Source organism: Prosopis cineraria, unplaced genomic scaffold, assembly GCF_029017545.1.
Source record: "Prosopis cineraria cultivar Desert tree isolate PC_DT_omini unplaced genomic scaffold, ASM2901754v1 PC11, whole genome shotgun sequence".
NCBI lineage: Eukaryota > Viridiplantae > Streptophyta > Magnoliopsida > Fabales > Fabaceae > Prosopis > Prosopis cineraria.
The window spans coordinates 8,084,080-8,105,690 of record NW_026555342.1 but is presented as its reverse complement, the minus strand read 5'-3'; the positions used below and the strand labels follow the sequence as shown (position 1 = coordinate 8,105,690).

The 21,611-nt window shown below is 37.6% G+C and overlaps 2 protein-coding genes across 4 annotated transcripts; one reads left to right on the top strand and one right to left on the bottom strand.

Moving 5' to 3' along the window:
* The first annotated feature begins 203 nt into the window (after positions 1 to 203).
* On the top strand, positions 204 to 17,905 carry LOC129285220 (transportin-1). Of its 3 annotated transcripts, XR_008587114.1 has the most exons (30): positions 208 to 781; positions 1,216 to 1,503; positions 3,601 to 3,690; positions 3,791 to 3,868; positions 3,962 to 4,042; positions 5,119 to 5,169; positions 5,347 to 5,432; positions 5,960 to 6,026; positions 6,108 to 6,164; positions 6,264 to 6,293; positions 6,389 to 6,448; positions 6,597 to 6,710; positions 7,076 to 7,189; positions 7,450 to 7,548; positions 10,605 to 10,730; positions 10,835 to 10,909; positions 11,057 to 11,128; positions 11,282 to 11,392; positions 12,118 to 12,201; positions 13,811 to 13,918; positions 14,189 to 14,290; positions 14,418 to 14,480; positions 14,563 to 14,637; positions 15,170 to 15,241; positions 15,327 to 15,451; positions 16,353 to 16,404; positions 16,478 to 16,546; positions 16,631 to 16,690; positions 17,165 to 17,460; positions 17,549 to 17,905. XR_008587114.1 is itself a non-coding variant. In XM_054920800.1 (29 exons), exons 1-29 carry the CDS (start codon positions 602 to 604, stop codon positions 17,246 to 17,248), a joined length of 2,673 nt encoding a protein of 890 aa, XP_054776775.1. In that variant the 5' UTR covers positions 208 to 601; the 3' UTR covers positions 17,249 to 17,905. The 3 variants fall into 3 exon arrangements, 1 of the variants encoding a protein (XP_054776775.1); XM_054920800.1 differs by having other exon boundaries at positions 17,165 to 17,905; XR_008587115.1 differs by lacking the exons at positions 16,478 to 16,546; positions 17,549 to 17,905 and having other exon boundaries at positions 204 to 781; positions 16,353 to 16,477; positions 17,165 to 17,308.
* A 991-nt stretch (positions 17,906 to 18,896) lies between these two features.
* Positions 18,897 to 21,119, bottom strand: LOC129285331 (serine/threonine protein phosphatase 2A 57 kDa regulatory subunit B' alpha isoform-like). The gene is made up of 2 exons (XM_054920966.1): positions 19,507 to 21,119; positions 18,897 to 19,436 (listed from the first exon to the last, which is right to left on the bottom strand). Exons 1-2 carry the CDS (start codon positions 20,659 to 20,661, stop codon positions 19,056 to 19,058), a joined length of 1,536 nt encoding a protein of 511 aa, XP_054776941.1. The 5' UTR covers positions 20,662 to 21,119; the 3' UTR covers positions 18,897 to 19,055.
* Between the last annotated feature and the right edge of the window lie 492 nt (positions 21,120 to 21,611).

The following is a 21,611-nucleotide window of genomic DNA, read 5'->3' as shown; positions in this document are numbered from 1 at the left end:
ATTACGAATGGGCGATCCGGTAGACTACAGAAGTGTTTTTAACATCACATTTATTATCGAAATGTAAATTGTTTTTTGGATAAACACTGAAGTAAGAAAAATCATACAAAAGGAAACGCATAATAGAACAAAAGGTAAAAGACTAAAACAAAACACCAGATATGGTTTATAATCAGGCGGAAGTGTGTAAATTGTGAACTTCTCCTCGGGTGCCAAAAAAGATAGTGATGGTGAGCAGTGACTTGTGTATTGGAAAATATGTTCGTTAAATGCATACGAACGTAAAAAGTAATCAAGTACTGAAAGGTAATGGATATGGGCCTCCCTCGGTTGAGAATTGATTTTTGAATTGATTCGGAAAAGACAAGGTTTAAAAGTCCGACCTCCATGGACATGTCAAGTTGTCAACCCTGTAGACGAGAAGTCGAGAAACCCAAATAGGGGAGAGTCGGCCACCGGGCAGGAATCGCTGTTATTTTATTTTATTTAAAAAGCCTCGTCCTCTTCTTCTCTCTCCTCTGCCCCCCAAAATCCCTCGCACCCCTTGCTCTCTTAAATTCAGCGGAATTTCAAGTCTTTCCATTGTCGGAATCCGCTAATTATGGCGGCGACTGCTGCGTGGCAGCCCCAAGAAGAGGGCTTCAAGGAGATCTGTGGATTGTTGGAGCAGCAGATTTCTCCTTCATCTGCTGACAAGTCTCAGATTTGGCAGCAACTACAGCACTACTCTCAGTTGCCTGATTTCAACAATTATCTCGCTTTTATACTTGCACGTGCTGAGGTAATCACCAATTGCCACTTTGCCCCCTCCTGCAGTGGATTTAGTAGTTGTTTCAATAACAAGCATATGTCTTTCCTATTTTTGGCTTTATAAGGATACCTTCTTCTTTCATGAAACGGGGGGGTTCATTATTTTTGTCAGTGGCATTAGTCATTTTCCTCATTTTACATCTGCCAACATGTTCTAGATATCATCCTCAATGGACGAATGTTTCTCAAATGTACTAAAATTTTTCAAATGTATATTCTCCATCGCATTGCCTGCAGATATCTTTGTGTGACTATTTGCATTTGGAAATCTAAAGTTTGATCTTGCTCATTAAATTTTTAATCGATACATTGCGTACCAGTGCATGTATCTGGGATCTACGTGCTGATGAAGCTCTTGACTTTGGGTTAATAATTATGCTGCTTTGAAAATTTGGCTTTGAACAGGGACAGTCAGTTGAGATTCGGCAGGCTGCAGGCTTATTTCTGAAGAATAACCTAAAAACCACGTATAAATCTATGCTTCCTGCATACCAGCAATATGTGAAATCAGAGTTGCTGCCGTGTCTTGGAGCGCCAGACAGGCACATCAGGTCTACGGTGGGAACTATTATTAGTGTTGTGGTTCAGCTAGGAGGAGTTTTGGGGTGGCCGGAGTTGTTGCAAGCTCTTGTAAATTTCTTGGACAGTAATGATCTAAATCACATGGAAGGTGCTATGGATGCTCTATCCAAGGTATGTTCTGCTTTTGGAGATGTAGTATTTTTTTTTCCCTGAACGTAAGGATTCTGTTCTTGTATAACAACGGTTCTTTGTAAGAGATCTATTCTGTGGAATAATGGTTTTAATCAGTACATACTGTTTGATGTCATTACTTGGCTCTAACAAAATCTGTTTGGAGCTACTGGGTTTCCCTTTGGAGCTCTACACAGGGAAGGGAACTTAGCATTTTGGTTTTTGAATAAAAGAAAAGAAAAAGGAGAAAGAGAAGAAAATATCTTCCTTGTGGAGGGCGGCAAAAATTATAAAGTCCAAACAATTGCTGCATTTATGTAAAAGTACTCTCCGCACCCTCTGTATATTTACGAAGGATATACCTTGTAGGAAAGTGATGGCCTACTATTTCTACTGCTACCAAGACCTATAATTGAAGAAATAAGGTGATAAAGAACAAGACTGGGATTAGTTGGGGGTGTGATGTGACTTTTGAAAACTAAATACCCAAAATATAAAAAAAAAAGAGAGAGGAAAAGTTGGCCTGAGAGTAGTAATCCAGCAGCTGACACATTGGTATACTCTAGAAATGCCAAAAGGGGTGCAGTGCCGAAGGGAATTGGAAACAAATTAAGGTCTAGTAACTCTGAACTAGGAAGTTTGAGTGGGTGTGTAGAAAGTGAAAAGGGCTGTTGGAGGGGAATAACATGAAGCCTGGACCTGAGGAAGGGGTATGAAAATCATCTGAAGGTAATTCTGGAAAGAGAGCCAGCCTCTAAAGCTAGTGACCTGTCCTAACTACTTTAATTTATTTTTTCCCCTGTTTCATGCGGTAGCAATTGATATTTCAATGATTTTCTTTCTATTGTATTCCTTAATTCTGCCTAGATTCATATGCTGGTGTATGATTATTGGACATCCTGCTTGATTAATCTATTAAAATACCAGGGGTTTTCTAAGAAAGCTTGAACTAAGAATCAAAGCAAAGCCTTAGAAAGAATTCTGTGACAAAGCAAGTTGGAGGGTAGAGGTTCTTGCTTCAAAATCTAAGTTTTCCTCTTCCAACCGAACAACACCTAAAAATAGAAGCGCAATTTTATAAGGGCAAGACTTATATACTTAGCCTTATATACTTGATATACTTTTATCTAATCAAATGAAAACAAGTAGATTTTGATGTATTATTAATATTAACAACAAGAATTTATTATAGAGTAAATAATCTATAAATGATACACATATCTTGATTTAATTGAAAATAAGTACCTAAAATATATAAGACATAAGCATATAAATTTTCCCCTTTTTATAAATAACTGCCCTTTTTACTCCTGCCAAAACCTTTAACTTTTATCAACTTGAAGCTATGCAGCCATGCTTGAAGTTTACCAAAAATCTGAATAGTGTAAGGCAAATGGTGCCCTTAAGGTACTAGAACACTAAATGCCTTAAGGTATGAGTTGCTTGAAAATGCTGGAGTGAAGCACGGAGATGTCGTGTGGGAAAATGTGCTGAACAAACAAAGTAGACAAATACAAATTTGGAATAGCATTTAATGTACGAATTGTCTATTCAAACATAATAACTATAAAGTCAAGAGAATAATTACAAAACGCACTAATTAAGTCATTAATATCACTAAAGCATAATATTCTTTTAGTCTTAATTCATAATAATATGAATGTACGTTTAAAATAATTATTTTAGCCATATGTCAAAAATAAAAAGTTGACTAATTAACTTTAAAAACTCTAAAAGTGTGTGCGCCTATGGTCCCTTGTGATTTGCTGTTTTTTTGGCCCTCTTTCTTTTTCTTTTGTTCCTTTTGTGTTCACCAAAACCTTAAAAAAAAAAAAAACTAATAGCCTAAATAGTATTTTGAAAATAGAAATAGCTCTTACCATCTGCCTAAATCTCTAAGGCCGGGCTGGGCTTCTAAGATTATTTTTTTAGTTCCCTATTTTACCTATTAAGGGGCTGGGCTTATAAGCTAAGGCTTCCTGTTTGTTTTCTATGCACTGTATTCTTAACTGGTTGAAGATGTTCTGACCTCAGTAACTTGTACTCTTATGGTTCACAACCTCTCTTTTACGGTCCCTTCATTACTATGCACCTCAGATCTGTGAGGATATTCCCCAAGTACTTGATTCAGACATTCCTGGGTTAGCAGAACGGCCTATCAACATATTTCTGCCCAGATTATTTCGGGTAATATGCACATTTCTTTTAATATAGTTATCATGCACTTCCTTTTTTGAAATGTATCCTCCAACTATTTCTTGATGTGATTATTTCTATTTTATTTCAGTTTTTCCAGTCGCCTCATTCTTCATTAAGAAAGCTCTCATTGGGTTCTGTAAATCAGTACATCATGTTGATGCCTTCTGTAAGTACATGCTCAGAATCCATCACCTTGGTTCTTGGGTTGTAATATTATTGTTTGGAATTGTTAGTGATAATCTAAGCTCCTATTCGATAGGCGTTGTATGCATCCATGGATCAATATCTTCAGGGGTTGTTTATTCTTGCAAATGACCCTGCTGCAGAAGTGAGGAAATTGGTAAGCACTTGTCTTATTAAGAAAATTATTTTAAATTAGGCCTTCCTCTTTGGCCTCACCTTTGTGTTTCCTCAATTTTTGATTTTTTTCCAAGCAATATTGTCATTGAAAAGATTGAGAGTCAAGATTAGACTCTTGACATTTCTTACTTTTTTTTTGTTTTTAAAATTTTGGGGAGCTTGTGATGGTCGGTAATTTGGTTCTTTGTTAGTCTTCTAGAGTTCTCACTGCTTGTTATTGGGAAACAACATTTTTATGTGAAAGCTGCATTCTCTTTTGGCTAATACTAATTGTTACTGTTAGAGGACTGGATGTTTCACTTCACATTTTTTATTTTTATTTGGGAAAATTAATCTTTTAATCCCTATGCAGTATCGATTTGGTTGTAACTTAGTCTTTAAACTTTAACTTAGTCTAACTTAGTCCCTGCAGTTTTGACTCAGTTAAAGCTCAATCCCTAATAATTCAATGTAATTTAGGTTTTATAGTTTTAGCCATTTAAAACATTAGTTCCTAAGCTTTCAGAAATAACTTTAATCCTTATACTTTTATTTTCTAACATACAAGGACTAACATTTTAAATGGTCAAAACTCTAGGGATTGTGTTGAGCTAAGTTAAAGTTTAGAAATTGAGTTTCAATCAAGTCAAAACTATAAAGATCAAATTGTGTTGAGTTAAAGTTAAAGGACTGAGTTTTAATTAAGTCAAAATTATTGGAATCAAATGATTAATTTTCCTTTTTTATTTTTACTTTTTTGTTAAAGACATGCTATTTTTGCTTGGTAAGGTCATGGTTTACAAAGCTAACACTATAGGAATAGGTTTCTGGCCAAGTCTATTGAGCAACTTAAACATTTGGTTGCACCAGTAAACATTCTGTTTGGTGTTTTGTGGAACACTGAATTGAACCTGAGTAAAATGACTAAAAAGATTTTCTGGTTCATTCATGGTTGAAGAAACTGCTACTAATTGGTTGTGTCATTGTGATGGTTGAACAGTAGACTTGGCTATGGGATGCTATTATGAGATAATGATCAATATTGAATCCATCCTTCTGGTTTTCACTGATGACTAGGTTTGTGCAGCATTCGTTCAGCTAATTGAAGTCTGCCCGTCTTTCTTAGAGGTGGGAATCTTGTCCAGGTTCATTATAATTTCAATTCATTAATTGGTTATATACAGCCCATTAAATTGCTGAATCCTGCTTATTCTTTCCCTTTGCTACTCTTTTTCTCATAATATTTGTCTATTTTCCTTTGGTCTCTAATTTGCTTCTCTGATTCAATTGTTAACTATAATGCAGCCACATCTGAGGAACGTAATTGAATACATGCTACAAGTCAACAAGGACAAAGATGAGGAAGTTGCTCTTGAAGCCTGTGAATTTTGGTACTATTTTAGGAGAGAATAGTGTGAACACCGGGGACTTCTTATTCAATTTATGTGCAGTTCTTTTTGTGGGGGTGGGGTGGGGGTGGAGGCAGGACTATATTTTTCAATATCATCCTTAGTCTGTTCTTATTTCAAATCACTTTCGTACCTGGTTCTGCTGTTGTAACAAGCTGGAGATTTTTTCTAACATGTCCAAGCAATTCCAATAACAAACCTGTTAAATACTCCAACTGCAGATTCTTTAATCTGAAACTTATGTCTGGGACTGTAGTTCAATAAGGAATGAGGTTTGCATAATTTGGCCCCCCTTATTCTGACAGTGTACTGGTCATCAATTTCCTGTTGCTATGATTATCATGTTCATGCAAATACAAAAGTTGTATATTTCTTTCACCAGAAAAAAAGAGTTGTGTATTTTAAATTTAAAGCAGTTCTGAAATTCTGTCTACTTGTTTTGCCCACAAGGAGCTTTTCCATCCAACAAATCATCTTTGTAAAGAAAAAAATTGTAATTATGCTTGCAGGTCTGCTTATTGTGATGCTCAACTACCTCCAGAAAACTTGAGGGAGTTTTTGCCCCGTCTTATTCCTGTAATTCTGGTTATACTTATTTTCTTTTATATAAGTAGAGAGAATTTTAATTTTCCAACCATGGCTGTTGCATATTTGTAGGTATTGTTGTCAAACATGGTTTACGCAGATGATGATGAATCACTTGTGGAAGCTGAGGTTTTCTCCTGTTTAACTTAATAATGTATAGGTTACTTCAATCAAGCCTTGTTATTATATTTTACATGTATTTATTCCGTTTTGCATAATTTGTTGCAGGAAGATGGTTCCCTACCTGATCGAGATCAGGTTTGAATTTTTTCTTTGGGGTTGAGTGGCTGAGCTTTCTTGGTTTCAGATAATCGATTTAATAACTTCAATAATTTATATGTCTTGTGATGCAGGATCTTAAACCTCGATTTCATGTGTCAAGACTCCATGGATCGGATGATATAGAAGATGATGTATGCCACTACATATTTGCTCTTGTGATTGCTTATTCAAGTTACTTCTGTATTTGATTCTGCTGATTAGAGTTCACATAACAAGATCATAGGAAAATTGCTTTCATGATGTAAATTCAATTTCTGTTTTTGTTGTTTTTCGACTCAGGATGATGATGTTGTCAACACATGGAATTTACGGAAATGCAGTGCAGCTGCTCTAGATATTCTCTCAAATGTGTTTGGAGATGAAATTCTTCCAACATTGATGCCTATTGTTCAGGTAATTGACCTACTTGTGGTCATTTATGAGTGCAAGGTTTGAACTATCATATTGCCCAGGGAGTAAGTTCCTGGCAAACTGGTCCTCCCCAATTTTTAAAAAAGGCATGGTATGTGTAGTGTTAATGATAATGGACCAAAATAAATATGAGGCATTTACGGCAATAACTTCGATTTTGCCGTTGGCTAACCTTAAGAGTTTATAGTTTTGCTCAAAAAAGGGGGGGGGGGGAAAACTTAAGAGTGCATAGGTTGACTTGTTCTGAGCCTTTCAACAAGTTGCTTCTAGATTCACACTTTTATATGATTCAAAATGGGTAAGATATTCCATTTCTAGGATGTCTTAATTTCTAAGATTATGTGCAGACCAAGTTGTTAACCACTGGTGATGATGCTTGGAAGGAAAGGGAAGCTGCTGTCTTGGCTCTTGGGGCCATAGGTGAAGGTTGCATTAATGGTCTTTATCCTAATTTGCAGGAGGTATTCTCAGTTCTTGTGTGATTAAGTATAAAGCTTAAATTGATTTGAAGTTAATAAAGGTGTGTTATATTTACTATATTAGTTGCAACATGTGATATTAATGCATTAACATTCTAGCGATATCATCTACTTTTTTCTTTTATGCTCGTATGGTTGTTTTTTTTTTTTTGTTTCCTTTTTACTTCACAATCTTCATTGTTACTCCATTTGCTCATTCAGTAATTCATAATGTTAAATCATTAGTCATTCTGCATTTGTAGATTGTGGCATTTCTCATCCCTCTTCTCGATGATAAATTTCCTTTGATACGAAGCATTTCATGCTGGACGCTCTCCCGTTTTAGCAAATTTATTGTTCAGGTATGCATGCATTTTTGTTCCATCACTTGCATGTATTGAAGGATATATCTCCTTATGTACCGTGGTATTATTGAATATACATAAATTTATATAAAATTAATAGCATCTGCAAAGTCGTCTTAATGTATACCCAAACCAAATCATGTACAGGGAGGTTAGATGGATCTTAGGAGAGAGATAGGGAAAATTGGAGAGGAAGAACTCAATAAATAAGTGACTCAGTAGTAGCTTTATTTCCCAAATGATAGCCTAAGAAATCAAAGTACACGGTGATCAAACTTTCCTTTGCTAAGCAAAACAGCAAAACTAAATCTGAATCAATAAAACAATCCGTATGACTAAATAATTAGAAGTTTCTAATCTTCTCCAATTAGTATTTAGTTATAAATATCTTAATTAGTATTTACTAATAAAAATCTTAATTACATGGTTCCTAGTTACCAATAAAAATTATGGTCATCAACTCGTGTTTGTCAGTAGACAGAGATTGCTTCCTAGGACTGAGGGGTTTGCTGGCATGTGCAAGGGGGTGACCAGTTTGGGAGAGAACAGCCCTCTAATCATGTATTTGAAGCGTCAGCTCCGATCACAAATTTGTCTGCAAAGGTGGGAAGGTCAAGGATGAGGGTAGATATCATGGCTGTCTTGAGTGGAGAAAAGGCTGTATTTGCTTCATCAGACCATTTGAAAGGCTAATTTTTCATCAATAAATCTGTCAAAGGTATACAGATATTACCACAACCCTTAATAAAGCATTGGTAGTAGCCTGTAAGGCTGAGAAACCCTTGGGGAGCACGCAATGATGTGGGGATATGCCAAGAAGATACTGCAGAGATTTTGCTGGGATCAACTGCCACCTCTTTGGCCGAAATCAAATGTCCTGAGTAATTCACCTGTGTGGCAGTGAAGGTGCACTTGGCAGCTTTAGCAAATAATTTGTGCTCCCGAGAAGCTCTAGAGTTTTGAATCAGATGCTGCAAATGTGATGTCCTATTTGCACTGTAGACCAAAATATTGTCAAAAAATACAAGGATAAACATGTGAAGATAAGCTCTAAAAATTCATTAAGCCTTGGAATGTAGCTTGAGCATTTGTGAGCTTAAAGGGCATCACCAAAAATTCGTAGAGGCTAGCATGAGTGCAAAAAGCTGTCGTGTAAATATCATCAGTCTTCATATGTATTTGATGATAACTAGCTTGTAGGTCCAGCTTAGAAAAATATGTGGCGTTGGAATTGGAAACTTGTCCTTAATGGTGTCCTCATTGAGCTTCTTGTAGTCAATGTAGAAGTGCCAAGAGCCATCCTTCTTTTGAGCAAGCACTATTAGGGTTGCAAAAGGGCTATGACTCACGAATGATACTTTCTTGTGGCATATGGTGAATTTGGCATTTTATCTCATCTATTTGTAGGCGACTGTAGCAATAGGGCTTGTAGCTAATTGGTTGATTGTGCTTAAGACGAATTTGGTGATCTAATGCCTAAGATAGAGGGAGGCTTTTGGGTTCCTCAAATACATCCTTGAAAGAGTCAAGCACATCTTGGAGTTGCTGCTCTTTCGATGTCAAGGGGTCAATCTTTGTATCAGAGAACATGATGTGAACATCAGTAAGGGAGGCATGGATGAAGAAAATATACTAAGCAAGAAGCAAGTCAGCACAATGAAGATGGTCTTCAGGAGGCCCCATGATTGTGATCCATGCCATATAGTTGAAAATATTGATTCTCAAAATGGAAGGCCAGAAAGTGATATTGCATATCCATATTCACCCATGCTTCTTAAGCCATTGGACCTCCCAAGATGAGATCAAGGCCTACCAAATCCATGACTAGAAAATCATTTGAGAAATTGTAATTGGTGATGGACTAAGTAAGGTTCTCAGAACTTTGTCATCGGCACATGATGACCCCTGGCAACAACAACGCACATGCCAGGCCCTCCTTGCATAAGTGAGTGGAATCTTTTAGCAATGTTTGCATCAAAAGCAAAACTCTTTGCTGCTTGATGAGACTAGCACCTTTAGAGTAGAACATCTGTCTCGACCCCTACAGAGTTGATTGTGCCCACCACCTTATCATGATCCATGTTGGGATCTAAGTTCTCGACCACGTGAAGAAGTTATCCTCAAGGTCCTCTTGAAGAAGCATCATGACTTGGGACCACATCACGCTTGTCTTGTGTTTGTTTTTCATTTAGTTGAGGTGCCACTTCAATGCTTTCTTCTCTAACTAGATGTATAGCAGGCAATCATGTTGCTTTGGTGGGGTCTCATTGGTGGCAAACAATTTGCAGCAATGATAGGACCGCCCTCAAGTCAGTACCATCAAACTTGGGGAAGTCAACACAACTATGCTTTGTTACGCCATGTAGTGGTTGTGGTTGCCTAAAAGATCAAAATTGAGGTAGCAACTGCTTGTCATTAATGTGGGAAGAAGACCTGCAGACGTGCTCGCTACTGTTGTGGTGGCCATTCTGAGGAAGAATTGTGAATCTCGTCACAAGATTGTCAAGGGAAGCTTCAAAGTGAGAAATGGACTGCTTGAGATCACCAATGTCATTCGTGTTTTGTTTGAGTCGTGCACGAGTCAATTAAGCCATTGCAGCTAGAAGCACAAGTCTCTGGCGCCATGGGGCTTGAGATGGCTTTGGTACTAGAATATTACATGGAAGAGGAATATCGAGTGGAAAAATAGATTTTACTAAGACATTGTATCTGAGTACACCTTGCGTATTTATTATAACCCAATCCCTCCAGTTATTCAGTAGTTTATTCTGTTTCTATCATTAACAGAAGTTGTTATATTTTCACTCTCGTTCCAACCAAAACAGCTTATTCAGCTTATTACAACAATTAACCATGCAACACTTACTGATAAAACTATTTCCTAATGCTATTTTAATATCCAATCATTCCTCTTTGTTATTATGAAAATTTTACCAGATTATTACGAGTTCTATAGCTGATAGTTGGACAATTATGGAAGAGTTTGGTGTATAAGATTTATCTGGTTCTGAAAGATTTTGTTGATTGAATACATTATATATGGCACGTGCCAGGGTATTGGGCATCAGAAAGGCTATGAGCAGTTTGATAATATTCTTATGGGTCTTCTGCGAAGAATTTTGGATGACAATAAGCGTGTGCAAGAGGCAGCTTGTTCAGCTTTTGCAACACTGGAAGAGGTTCTGACTGCAATTTCTGTTCTTCACTCCTCAATGAAGGGAATCAGTTATTACCTCTTTTAATTGCAATTTATATAAATTTGAAATGTGATTTGCTTATACAGGAGGCTGCAGAAGATTTGGCACCACGTTTGGACATTATATTAAAGCACCTTATGATAGCATTTGGGAAGTATCAGGTGATTTTCTTGTTCATTTTCCTTATAAAATGGGTTTAACCATATGTGATTGAAGACTGCCTTTTATTGTTGCCGTATGCCCTATGCTTCTTCCCATCTAAGCTATGATTGAGTATTATTAATTAAGCTTCATTGTTCTGAATTTAGAGAAGAAACCTCAGAATTGTTTATGATGCCATTGGAACTCTAGCAGAGGCTGTTGGGAGTGAGCTAAATCAGGTAATTTCATTATTTTTAATGGTATACTGTGGAGAACCTTCCCTTACCAAAAACAGTCTTTTTCTTCCCAAGTGTTATTGATTGTTATAAAATTTATTGTTCTCTTGTTGTGTAAGCATTACTGTGCTAACTGTACCTCTTCCCTCTCTACAGCCTGCTTATCTTGACATATTGATGCCACCACTAATTGAGAAGTGGCATCAACTTCCAAATTCTGACAAAGATCTTTTTCCGCTGCTGGAATGCTTCACATCTATAGCTCATGTAATCATCTCAGTTTCTCTCCATTATATATATTTATATATAATCCTGTTTTCGGTTTGAGATAATTTTTGCTTTATGAAGCATTTATCATGCATAAACATATTTCCATATCATTACACTGGCATACTTGCAAGTTGCAACCTTGGGTTGCTCCGTGATCAAGAAATTCCCAATTCTGACATGTTTCAATGCATAGTTTGATCGTAATGAAGTTGAAATTTGAATATTGAACTGCCACATGTGCTGCTTATTTTTCCTTGCTGAAGTAGTACTTTGCAGGTTACAACAGTTGCTCCGCATCTTGTATCCAACTCTGTCATTGTTTGACAGTTATTGCTCATGTTATAGAGCTTTGGTGATGCATTCAGTGTTGTTAAGTAGCATCCTATTCCTATGTCTTAACTGGGAAATTTAAATACTACGTTTAACCATTTGATCTTTTTGATGCCTTTTGTCATACAATGCTTTAACTGGCAGTGCCAAAATGTTCATGTGGCTTCTGGTAAAGTTGATAGAAAGTTCCTTCTTAACTTACAGGGAGCTTTTAAATTAGGCAAGTTTTTACTTGTGGTTAGAAAATGGGTTTTCATTTTCTTGATTTTGTTGATACATGCAATTGAAGGAACTTGTCTATGTTATTCAGAATGCTTTATATGGGCTGCATCTGTACTGACATCTTGATTTCTTGCTTGTGCTATGAAATGATTATATTCAATTTCTTTCAGGCATTGGGTACTGGATTCACACCTTTTGCTGAGCCCGTTTTTAGAAGATGCGTAAATATAATTCAAACCCAACAATTTGCAAAGGTTCTTTACTTTGACTGGCTGAATCCTTTTAAATTAAGTTCATATGTTATCTCTTTTTAAAAATTCTCCCTTTTACTTTTTGCCTATGGTCTAGCTTATACAACCTGTAACTTCATTTGCTTTCTTGGTAGTAACTGTTACCACTTCTTCTTGTTTTTCCCCCCTACCTAATGTTACATTTGTTGGTACCTGAATCAAATTGGTGTCCCACCAGCATTTTCTGTGTTGACGGAGGATATTTGATTAAAAGGTTGGGCTATATATCCTCCTAGAAATTTGTTTTTATGTTCCATAAGTATAATTGAAAATGGAGAATTTTGTGCCATGTTTGGTGCGGTGGAAATAAAGCTTGAGAAAGGGATAGGGTGAGGGGGAATAGCTTTCCTAGTGTTTGGTTGGTGGGAGGCATCCTTTTAGAAGTACTTCCATGTTTAGGGGAGAGGGACTCATCTCAAAAAATAGAGACGTTTGACCTTCCATGGAAGGATATTTTTATGACAAATATCCTCATCATATCTACAATATTTTGATTTGGATTTGCCCCTTGCCTTAATTTCCCTATCTCCATCATGGAACTGGAACACTTTAAAAGCTAGCATCCTCAACTTGTGACCTAGGTGCCCCAAGCGAAGGAATTTCCTTGAATGTTGAGTGACCTTTGAACCGTTGGAGGTGGCCATATTGTTGACATCGCCACTGAGCAACCCTTGGGGGACTGAAGCAGAGAACACATGCAAGATCGTGCAAACCTCTGTCACGTAACATCTCTTATAATGGGCTGTCAAATCCTCATCATTCAGGGTCTTTGATGATGGAAGTGGAAGCTTAATCACTGATGTTGCATTCAGATGAGGGATGTTCATGGTAAAGGGCACTATCAATGAAGACCCACTGCTAAGGAAACCCCTTACTTTTTTTTTCCTTTCTTTTTTATTTTAAATTTTAGTTGGGCCGTTTTAACTGGGCCAAGCATGGGGCATTTATGTCTTTTCAATCATTTTACTCTCCCCTTCCCTTGGCTAATCGTTCAGACCAAGCAGTAATACTAAGTATTTCCTCTTTACCATTTATACCAAACATGATTTCAGCATCTTTTTACCACTCCCTCTCCCTTAAAAAGGCTTCCTTCCTATCAAATGTGGTTTCATTGTATTGATCCTGAAATACTTAACTCATAATTTTATTGTCAATTCTGGGTTCTTACATGCATATTCTATGAGGAAGTTCAGAGCCAGTATTTGTGATTTAAGCAACTTATTACTGGAAGAATATGCTATTATATTTGCTGCAAGTTCTTTTATTATCTCTGCTAATGACCGATAATGATGGGGCTACACCTTTATATGAACTCCTGAAATTGGTCGTGTCTAAATAATACCATGTCTTTTAGATTTGCTTAGTATTTGTCTGTTTTCATGTTTACTATCATTTATTTATTTTTATTCTTATTTCTTGGCTTCCGTATTTGGAGCTAAAAGTTCCGTTTCCCTTGCCTTTTATATTGCTGCTTGCTTTAATGAATTACCTGACCTGTAATATATTCACATCAGGGGACTGAACTTGAGCTTTTATTTCATTTTCAGTAAGCTGATTGGATACTTAATTTCAGGTTGATCCTGTTGCAGCTGGTGTTCAGTATGACAAGGAATTTATTGTATGCTCTCTTGATCTGCTTTCTGGACTGGTGGAGGGTCTTGGCAGTGGAATAGAGAGTTTGGTACTTCTCTGAAGTTTTATTTTTAAGACGAGATAATGAAATTCGGTTGTTAAATCTTCATCTGTCTCCTTGAAATTATAGTTACTTGAAACGTTTTTCTTATTGCAAACATGTAATCTTTGTCACTGTCACATGAATTCTTGTTATGAAATGCTACATGTCCTCTGATTTTTCATATGCTTCCTGGCATCTGGATATCTGTGACTTTAATAAAAAATAGGATTGCATGGTTGCTTGAGGGTTGAAATAATCATAATTTTTGTTCTGCAGGTCTCACAATGTTCTTTGAGGGACCTACTTCTGCATTGTTGTGTGGATGAGGCTCCTGATGTTCGACAAAGTGCCTTTGCTTTACTTGGTGACCTTGCAAGAGTAAGTTGAACGAATATTCCCTCCACTTAAGGAATATACTGATTCACATAGCCACTAACTAGATCTCAGTTTGTGAACTCAAGTGAGAAAGGGGGTGGTATCCTAACTTACTTTGTAATCTGCCTAGGTGTGCCCAATTCATTTGCGCCCTCATTTGTCTCAGTTTCTTGAGGCTGCTGCGAAGCAGCTGGTATGTTGGTACCTAGTATAACTTTTAGCTTATGGGTTGCATTTATTCAACCTTTTGTTGATTTATCATGCATGTTGTACAGGAAATTTCTAAGGTAAAGGAAGCTATTTCAGTAGCAAACAATGCGTGCTGGGCTATTGGAGAATTAGCAGTTAAGGTATGTCAATGTTAAATGTTGCATTCTGTTCATTCTTGGTATAACTGTTTGGCACTGTGGGACTGTGGGTTCACATATGCTTCAAATGGTTTCATGTGTAATTTTGCTTGAACTACTGTAAAGATTATTTGGTGTAGTTTCTATAGATAGTATTAAAAATATGTCAATAACGTTCCATAACTATATATATATATATATCTATTAGCTTCTTTGATGGAATCTCGTGCTTTCATGAATGTTTATGTAAGATGGTTTAAAATGAAAGGCATGCCCTATAATATTAATCTCCTGCTGTCCAGAGAGAAAATGGAAATATTGTCCAAATTTAAGGCTTTGGACGTTCTTATTTCCCAACCTTATTTCTATCTTTTGGGCTGTTGTTCATTGAAAGGTTCCCATAATGCTTTTAGTTTAGCAAAACTAATCTTCGGTGGATAATAATGGATGAGTGCATGGCTGTTGGTTTTAGCATGCAGGAAAATTGTGTTATATATACATTTCTGACTGTTAGAACTCCATATTTCAATTCCAGGTTCATCAAGAGATTTCTCCTGTTGTTTTGACGGTTATTTCATGCCTGGTCCCAGTTCTTCAGCATGCAGAGGTTACTGTCTTATCTCACAATTCAATAGTTCAATTATGACCCGTGTTTTATTGCTGATTGTCTTGCTGTTTGTTCTGTTTGTTAGGGAATCAACAAGTCGCTTCTAGAAAATAGTGCAATAACTCTGGGGAGGCTTGCATGGGTATGTCCAGAGCTTGTATCACCGCATATGGAACATTTCATGCAATCTTGGTGCATGGCTTTGTCAATGTATGTTACTGCTTTTTGATACTTTTTTTCTTTGGTATTGTGACCATTTATTACTTTTGCTTAATGATTTACAAATATACTATTTTCCCCCCGTTTTTACTTCCATTATCATGATGTGCACCCTGTTCTGATCTATGATACAAATGATTGGTTGAAAATCATAATCATTCTTATAGGAATTTGTGCCTTTATTCTTCTTTCTTTGTTACTTCCTATCGGACTTGGTTCATGTTTTCATTACTTCACATGTTCTGGAGGGGCCTGAGCAATTCCTCCCTCTCTCCCCCCCTCTCCGCTCCCCTCCAACCAAAATAGTGTAAGAGTAGCAAGAAGGGGAGGGACTCCTTATCCTATTGAGCAGGGTGCTAATAACGTGCTGGAAAAGCTAGTCCAGGGGTGCTTAGCAGGCATCTAAAGGAGGGATGCTGCTAAGAGGCACTTTGAATGATCTTGTGGAGATTCTAACTCGTGCCTGTGGGGACTTCTTGTTTTAGTCCTTCAACCATTTTTGTCAACCCATATTGGCATCAATCATCTTAGTATTAATTAAGTCCTTAATTATTGATAACTATGTTGGAAAATAGCACTTATATAATATTATAATGTAATGTAGGAAATTTCTAGCCCAAAAATATCTTTTGTTTTTTAAATAATAACCAAGAAAAATGTTCAAATATCAGTTCTGGTAATTGTCCCCCTCCAAAAATAAAGAATAAAAAAATTGCTTGTGAAAGGTATTAATTGTGTTTTTACTTTGAAACTCACATAGAAGGGGAGAGTGGGGTTGATCACTTGCGTAAGCTCTTAGAGAACTTCACTTCCAAAATGAGCAATAGTTTAGATGTACTCTGTTTCATTAAGTTATCTTGCTTATTGATTTACCTTGAATGATTTGTGGCAGTATACGGGATGATATAGAGAAAGAGGATGCTTTTAGAGGGCTATGTGCTATGGTAAGCACCTATTCACTAAGAGTGTGCAACATGTGAACTGCCCATGTGATTGGATCTTTCCATTTGTTTTCAGGTCAGAGCTAATCCTTCAGGGGGTTTAAGTTCGCTTGTTTATATGTGCAAGGCCATTGCTAGTTGGCACGTATGTATCCCATGTCATCATCATCTTGAAATTATGATGCTTTTAGGTTTTTGTGACTAAAAGACTGTTGATGTATGTCTACAGGAAATAAGGAGTGAAGATTTACACAATGAAGTCTGCCAGGTCTTGCATGGATATAAACAGGTTTGTATTGCTTCTCTGCCAGTCACGTCTATCTAGCAATTATTTAACATGACTGAAGCACACACGAGAATGCACACATAAATGAATTTCTACTATTTATAATAATGATAAGTATCTATCCTCCTTGTTAAGGCAATTGGATAATTAGTTGATAACTCTGGAAATTTTTAAGCCGTGCTGCTTGATTTTAATCCTGCAATTTTGTTTCAATCTTATCTGTTAATTTTGATCCTGTGGTGGCTACTAACTGATCCTTTCTTACAATAGACACTCCTTTTGCTTGATATATTACTACACGTTTAGCACACGGAAAATTATTTTCTAAAAAGGAAATGAAAAATGTATTTAGAAAGAAAATGGGATAGGTGTATTTCTCATTTCTGTTTTAGAAAACACTTTTCTACCTACCAAACATTGTATTAGTCTATGTTTTGATTATGTGAACTAACTGGTGAGGATTATGTTCTGTGTTAGATGCTGCGCAATGGAGCCTGGGACCAGTGTATGTCTGCTTTGGAGCCCCCCGTAAAAGACAAGCTTTCAATATATCAAATATAATGGTTATTTTCAAGATTAACTTCATTACTTGCCAGTGAATACCAGTTTACACTTTATGAAGTTTCTATCTGCGTGGGGCCTTGTTAGTCATTGTGCATTATCCGGCAAGATCGGAGTGACGGTTCATTTCAAGCGAGGGTATACACACTGTCCAAGTTTTCAGTTGCAGGCATCAATACTTCATCCAATTCATTTGAGCATGTTGATTAGAGGTAGTTCCTCAAAAGCTTACAATATCTCAGTTCGTGTTTCCATTGGGAAAAACTGCTGCTGACGGGCGAAACGTACTGTGATGTACAGGGGAAGTCTTCCAAACTCTGAGCGCTGTATTCATTGTTTTGTCCGTATGTTTGAAGGCTAAAATTTTTATTTGAGCCTTGTGTTGATCATTACAGTGTTTGATTAGTAATTTTAGTTGATAGGTCTTGAGAGTCTACAAAAGTAATAGGGTTTGCGTCTTAAATTCTTCGATTTTGCAAGGATGAGCTGAGCTTGACATTTTGTAGTCTCCATCGTATTTGAATGATTACATTGGTTGTAAGTTGTAAAATATATTTCAAACGGTGATCTGGTACATATGCTGCCTTGAAAAGTGTAGCATTTGGATTTTGATTTGAGGAGCAATAAACACTCAAACGTGTCAAATGTTTTATAGAACTATGTTACCAAAAGATGGCAACAGTTATTTGTGCAGTTTTCTCTTGTTGGTATGTCCTGGATGCTCTCTCCGTCAAGATGCAAAATATCTTTTTAATTATAAAATTTGACAAAAAAAAAAAGTTAAGTGCTTGGATGTAAGTATTTTTGTTCAATAAAAATCTGCAGTCAACGTTCACTAGCACAAAAATGATGATATATTCAAAGAGATTCTAAAACTAAAAAGAGAGAACTGTGAGGAAAAGTTATCTTTGTGCATGCAATGTATGAAGTTAATTTAGTTAGAAAAATCACGCGTAAGTGATTGGTTGGTCTGTTTTCTCGCATTTAGTGGGGGAAAAAATATTTGCCTAACCTAACCTCCTGTTTGGTTAGGAGGGAGGGAAATTTTGTTTGGATGGGCCATAGACCCCTCCTCTTGTTTGGCTAATAAATTTTCTTTCCCCCTCTTTCCAAGCTCTCCCCTCCAAGTTGGGAGGATTGGAAGAGATTCCTCCCTCTCTTCTCCCTTCCTTTTCCCCCTCTCTCCCCTCTCTTATAAGTGTTTTAGTTCACGTTTAGTTATTAAAAAAGAATTGAATAGAATAAATTAAAAAAATTAATATAAAAATAAATTAAATTATCCTTCCTTCTTATAGTAAGTATGATAAAATTTATTAATTTATGTTATAAATGTAAATCATCACATCCTCTAAAAATTTTATTAATCATGATTTCTAACGTTATGAATTAAATTACTCCCTTCCTTTATGAATAATTTTTTTTATCATCTCATTTTTACTATTATTTTTCCAATTCATTTCATTTTATTTTTTTTTAATAACCAAACATGACCTTAGCTGTCTAGTTGTCTTTTTTTTTTCCCCCTTCAAGTTTTAGTTGTGAGACTTATGATTATTTGATGTTTCATTCTTAGAAGTAGTTCATTTTACCAAAATAATTTAAACTACTTGGTTAGACATGCTCCCAACTCTAATTTATATATTCATGATGGGATTAATGGATTCGATAAAAGAAGGTCGGGTCGGGTCGGATTCGGGTGGCCGGATGCTCGCTTGATTTTTGTTCCCTAGGTATCTTCATTATTATAGGCCGATTCAATACAAGTCTGCAAATTTGGCACATTCACCCCCATATGATCATATTATTACTAACAAAATGTGGAAAAAGGATTGCCAACACAGTTGCTTCGGTGGGAGACGCAGGGAGTCTGTGGTGGCTTGAGGAACTGAGTCTTTCTTGCTGCCATTTCATGTATCGTCTGCCATCTCTGCTTTCTCTTCAAATCTTGTTGGCGTGCTTCTAATTCTCTGGCTTTCATGTCTTGGAGGCCCTTGGAGTACAGAACCGGATCCATTTCTTGCAGCATTAACTTGACACTCTCTGTCAGTTGCCTCACGCTCTTGCTCCAATGCCACTTGAGGTTATTCTCCATCCCTTGTACTATCACCGGAAATACTTCCACCATCGCCGTTGACGCCATCCTCACGAACTGCTCGTTGTTCCATACATACAGCGCTCGCTCTGCTACCTGCGCCAAATTTACGTTTCACCCCATCCATATCTGATGATCACTAATCAGAGAAAGATGGATGATTTACCTGGGAATTCCAGCTGTTGATGCATTTGGTGATGTGGGCACATAGGGACAGAGCCAGCTTTCGATAGTGATCAGGTTCCAGATTCTCCACCAGCTCTTCCAACTGCCCAATCAGCAAAACCTCCTTCTGGCAGTTTGTGACGGGCCAGTATCTCAGAATCCCTCTAACAACAATCCCTCCGAGCATAGGATCCTTCTGCACAAACTGTGACACACAATAAGCCAATTGCCTGTGGTACATTGGCAGCCCTTTCGTCTTGTGCAGAGGAATCAGAACTCTCATCAGGAACAACTTGTGCTCTTCCTTCAGCGGCACCGTGAATCCATTAATTATTGTCCCCCATATCTCCAGCAACTCTGCTATACCTGCATGCTTCTCCGTCTCGAATGCGTAGTTCAACAGGACGTCGCTCATCGATTTCCTGATGAAGGAACGCTCGCAAGTGAACTTGGAATATATTTTGTGGTACACGTTCTTCAAGCTCTCCCGTTCCCTTGGATCCTCAGACTGGAACAAAGCTAAGACCTTGAGAAGGAACGGATGATCTATATACTCCCTCAGGACTTCTGGGTCTGCGACCATAACAAGCCTGAGCAGAATTTCGTATACGATTTCGAGATGTGACCATATGGGTGAAAATGCGGAGATGGTATCTTCGTCGTCAGGACAGTCTGCGACAGTGGAGGGATTTGCCCGATGAGGGAGTGGTCGGAATAGATTGAGAGAGATCATTGAAACTAGGGGCTCCAGAATTGTCGTTGGAAGCGGCTTCTTGAATGACTTGATGATAGGGAGAAGCTTGCCGAGCTGGAGGCGCTTGAAGTCTTGCCGTGACGGAGACCCTGAAGGATCGTTGAAGGCTGACTCAGAGGAGCAGCATGAAATAACACACAGAATCTCTTCGTTTCCTGAATTCGGAGAAGACGCGACGCCAATGCAGTTGGGCAAAGCTGGTTTATCCTGCTCAAATAGGTTCTGGAGTGTGATTGAATTTTTCTTCGGGCTAAATGATGTTCGCATTTGATTTCTGTGCGAGCCCATGGTACTCTCCATTGCCTCTGCTTTGTGCTTCTGATCTTGAGGTGGTGTTTTTGGCGGTGTCTTGTTTAAATCTCTAGCAAGAGCCAAGGAGATAGAGAACCTAGGAATCTTCATTCAACTTCACTGCTAGTTTTGAGGGTGCATAGAAGAAGGCGACGATACGGATGCTCTCTGAACAAGAAGAGTTGAAAAGTCCGATGCGTCCGCGAATCTTAAAAGCCTCTGTTCTATTGTACAGAAGGTCCGGTATCTTCCTACGTTGTTTCTGCTACTTCCATCTGGGGTGTTTGACACGGGGTTTTTCTATGCTTTACTGAACCTAGCTCCCAACAACAGGTTGTATCGAATTGAATTCATGAGCGAAGCAACAAGACAAACTGCTGATTGAGACATATGCGCATTGCATGTGTGGCCAACGGTGAAGTGGGGGCCACATAACACCGAAAACGTTGGCTTGTCAGAGGTGAATACGGAGGCTAATGTTGTTTTTCAAATCATTAATCATTGTTTCGGGGTTATGTGACGATTCTTTCACGTGCGCTGGGGATGGATGGATCTGCCGACTGTCCTGCTTGAATTCACTTGGAATTTCTTGATTCAGAACGTCATATACCTCTACCTCGTCTAATTTATATCAATACATAACCTAAGGAGAGTTATGGAAGATCCGGGTGAACGCTTGTTTAGAACAAGAAAACAACGCACCATTTTAATTCAGCAATACATAACCTTCGAATTGTCGGCCACCTCGAAACTAATCAGTCAAGGCATGTACAGAAGCAGAGAAATATGCAAGCGCACAGGAAAACAGACGCGTACACGCACGCTTGTCTGCAGTCGTCAAAAAGCTATGAACTTGTATTTTGGAAATCGAAGCACTGAATGAACAAGAGGCAACAATATGTCGAGGTGTGTTTTCGTGAGTCGGGCCATTTGGAGTGAGCTGGAATAGACAAGCACGCGAGTTTCAAATGGTAAATGATTGAGACGTATACTATAGAATTGTTAGAATTAATTAATGTACCCTCTAATCATCAATAGATATTTGCGGTCAAGTGTGGCCA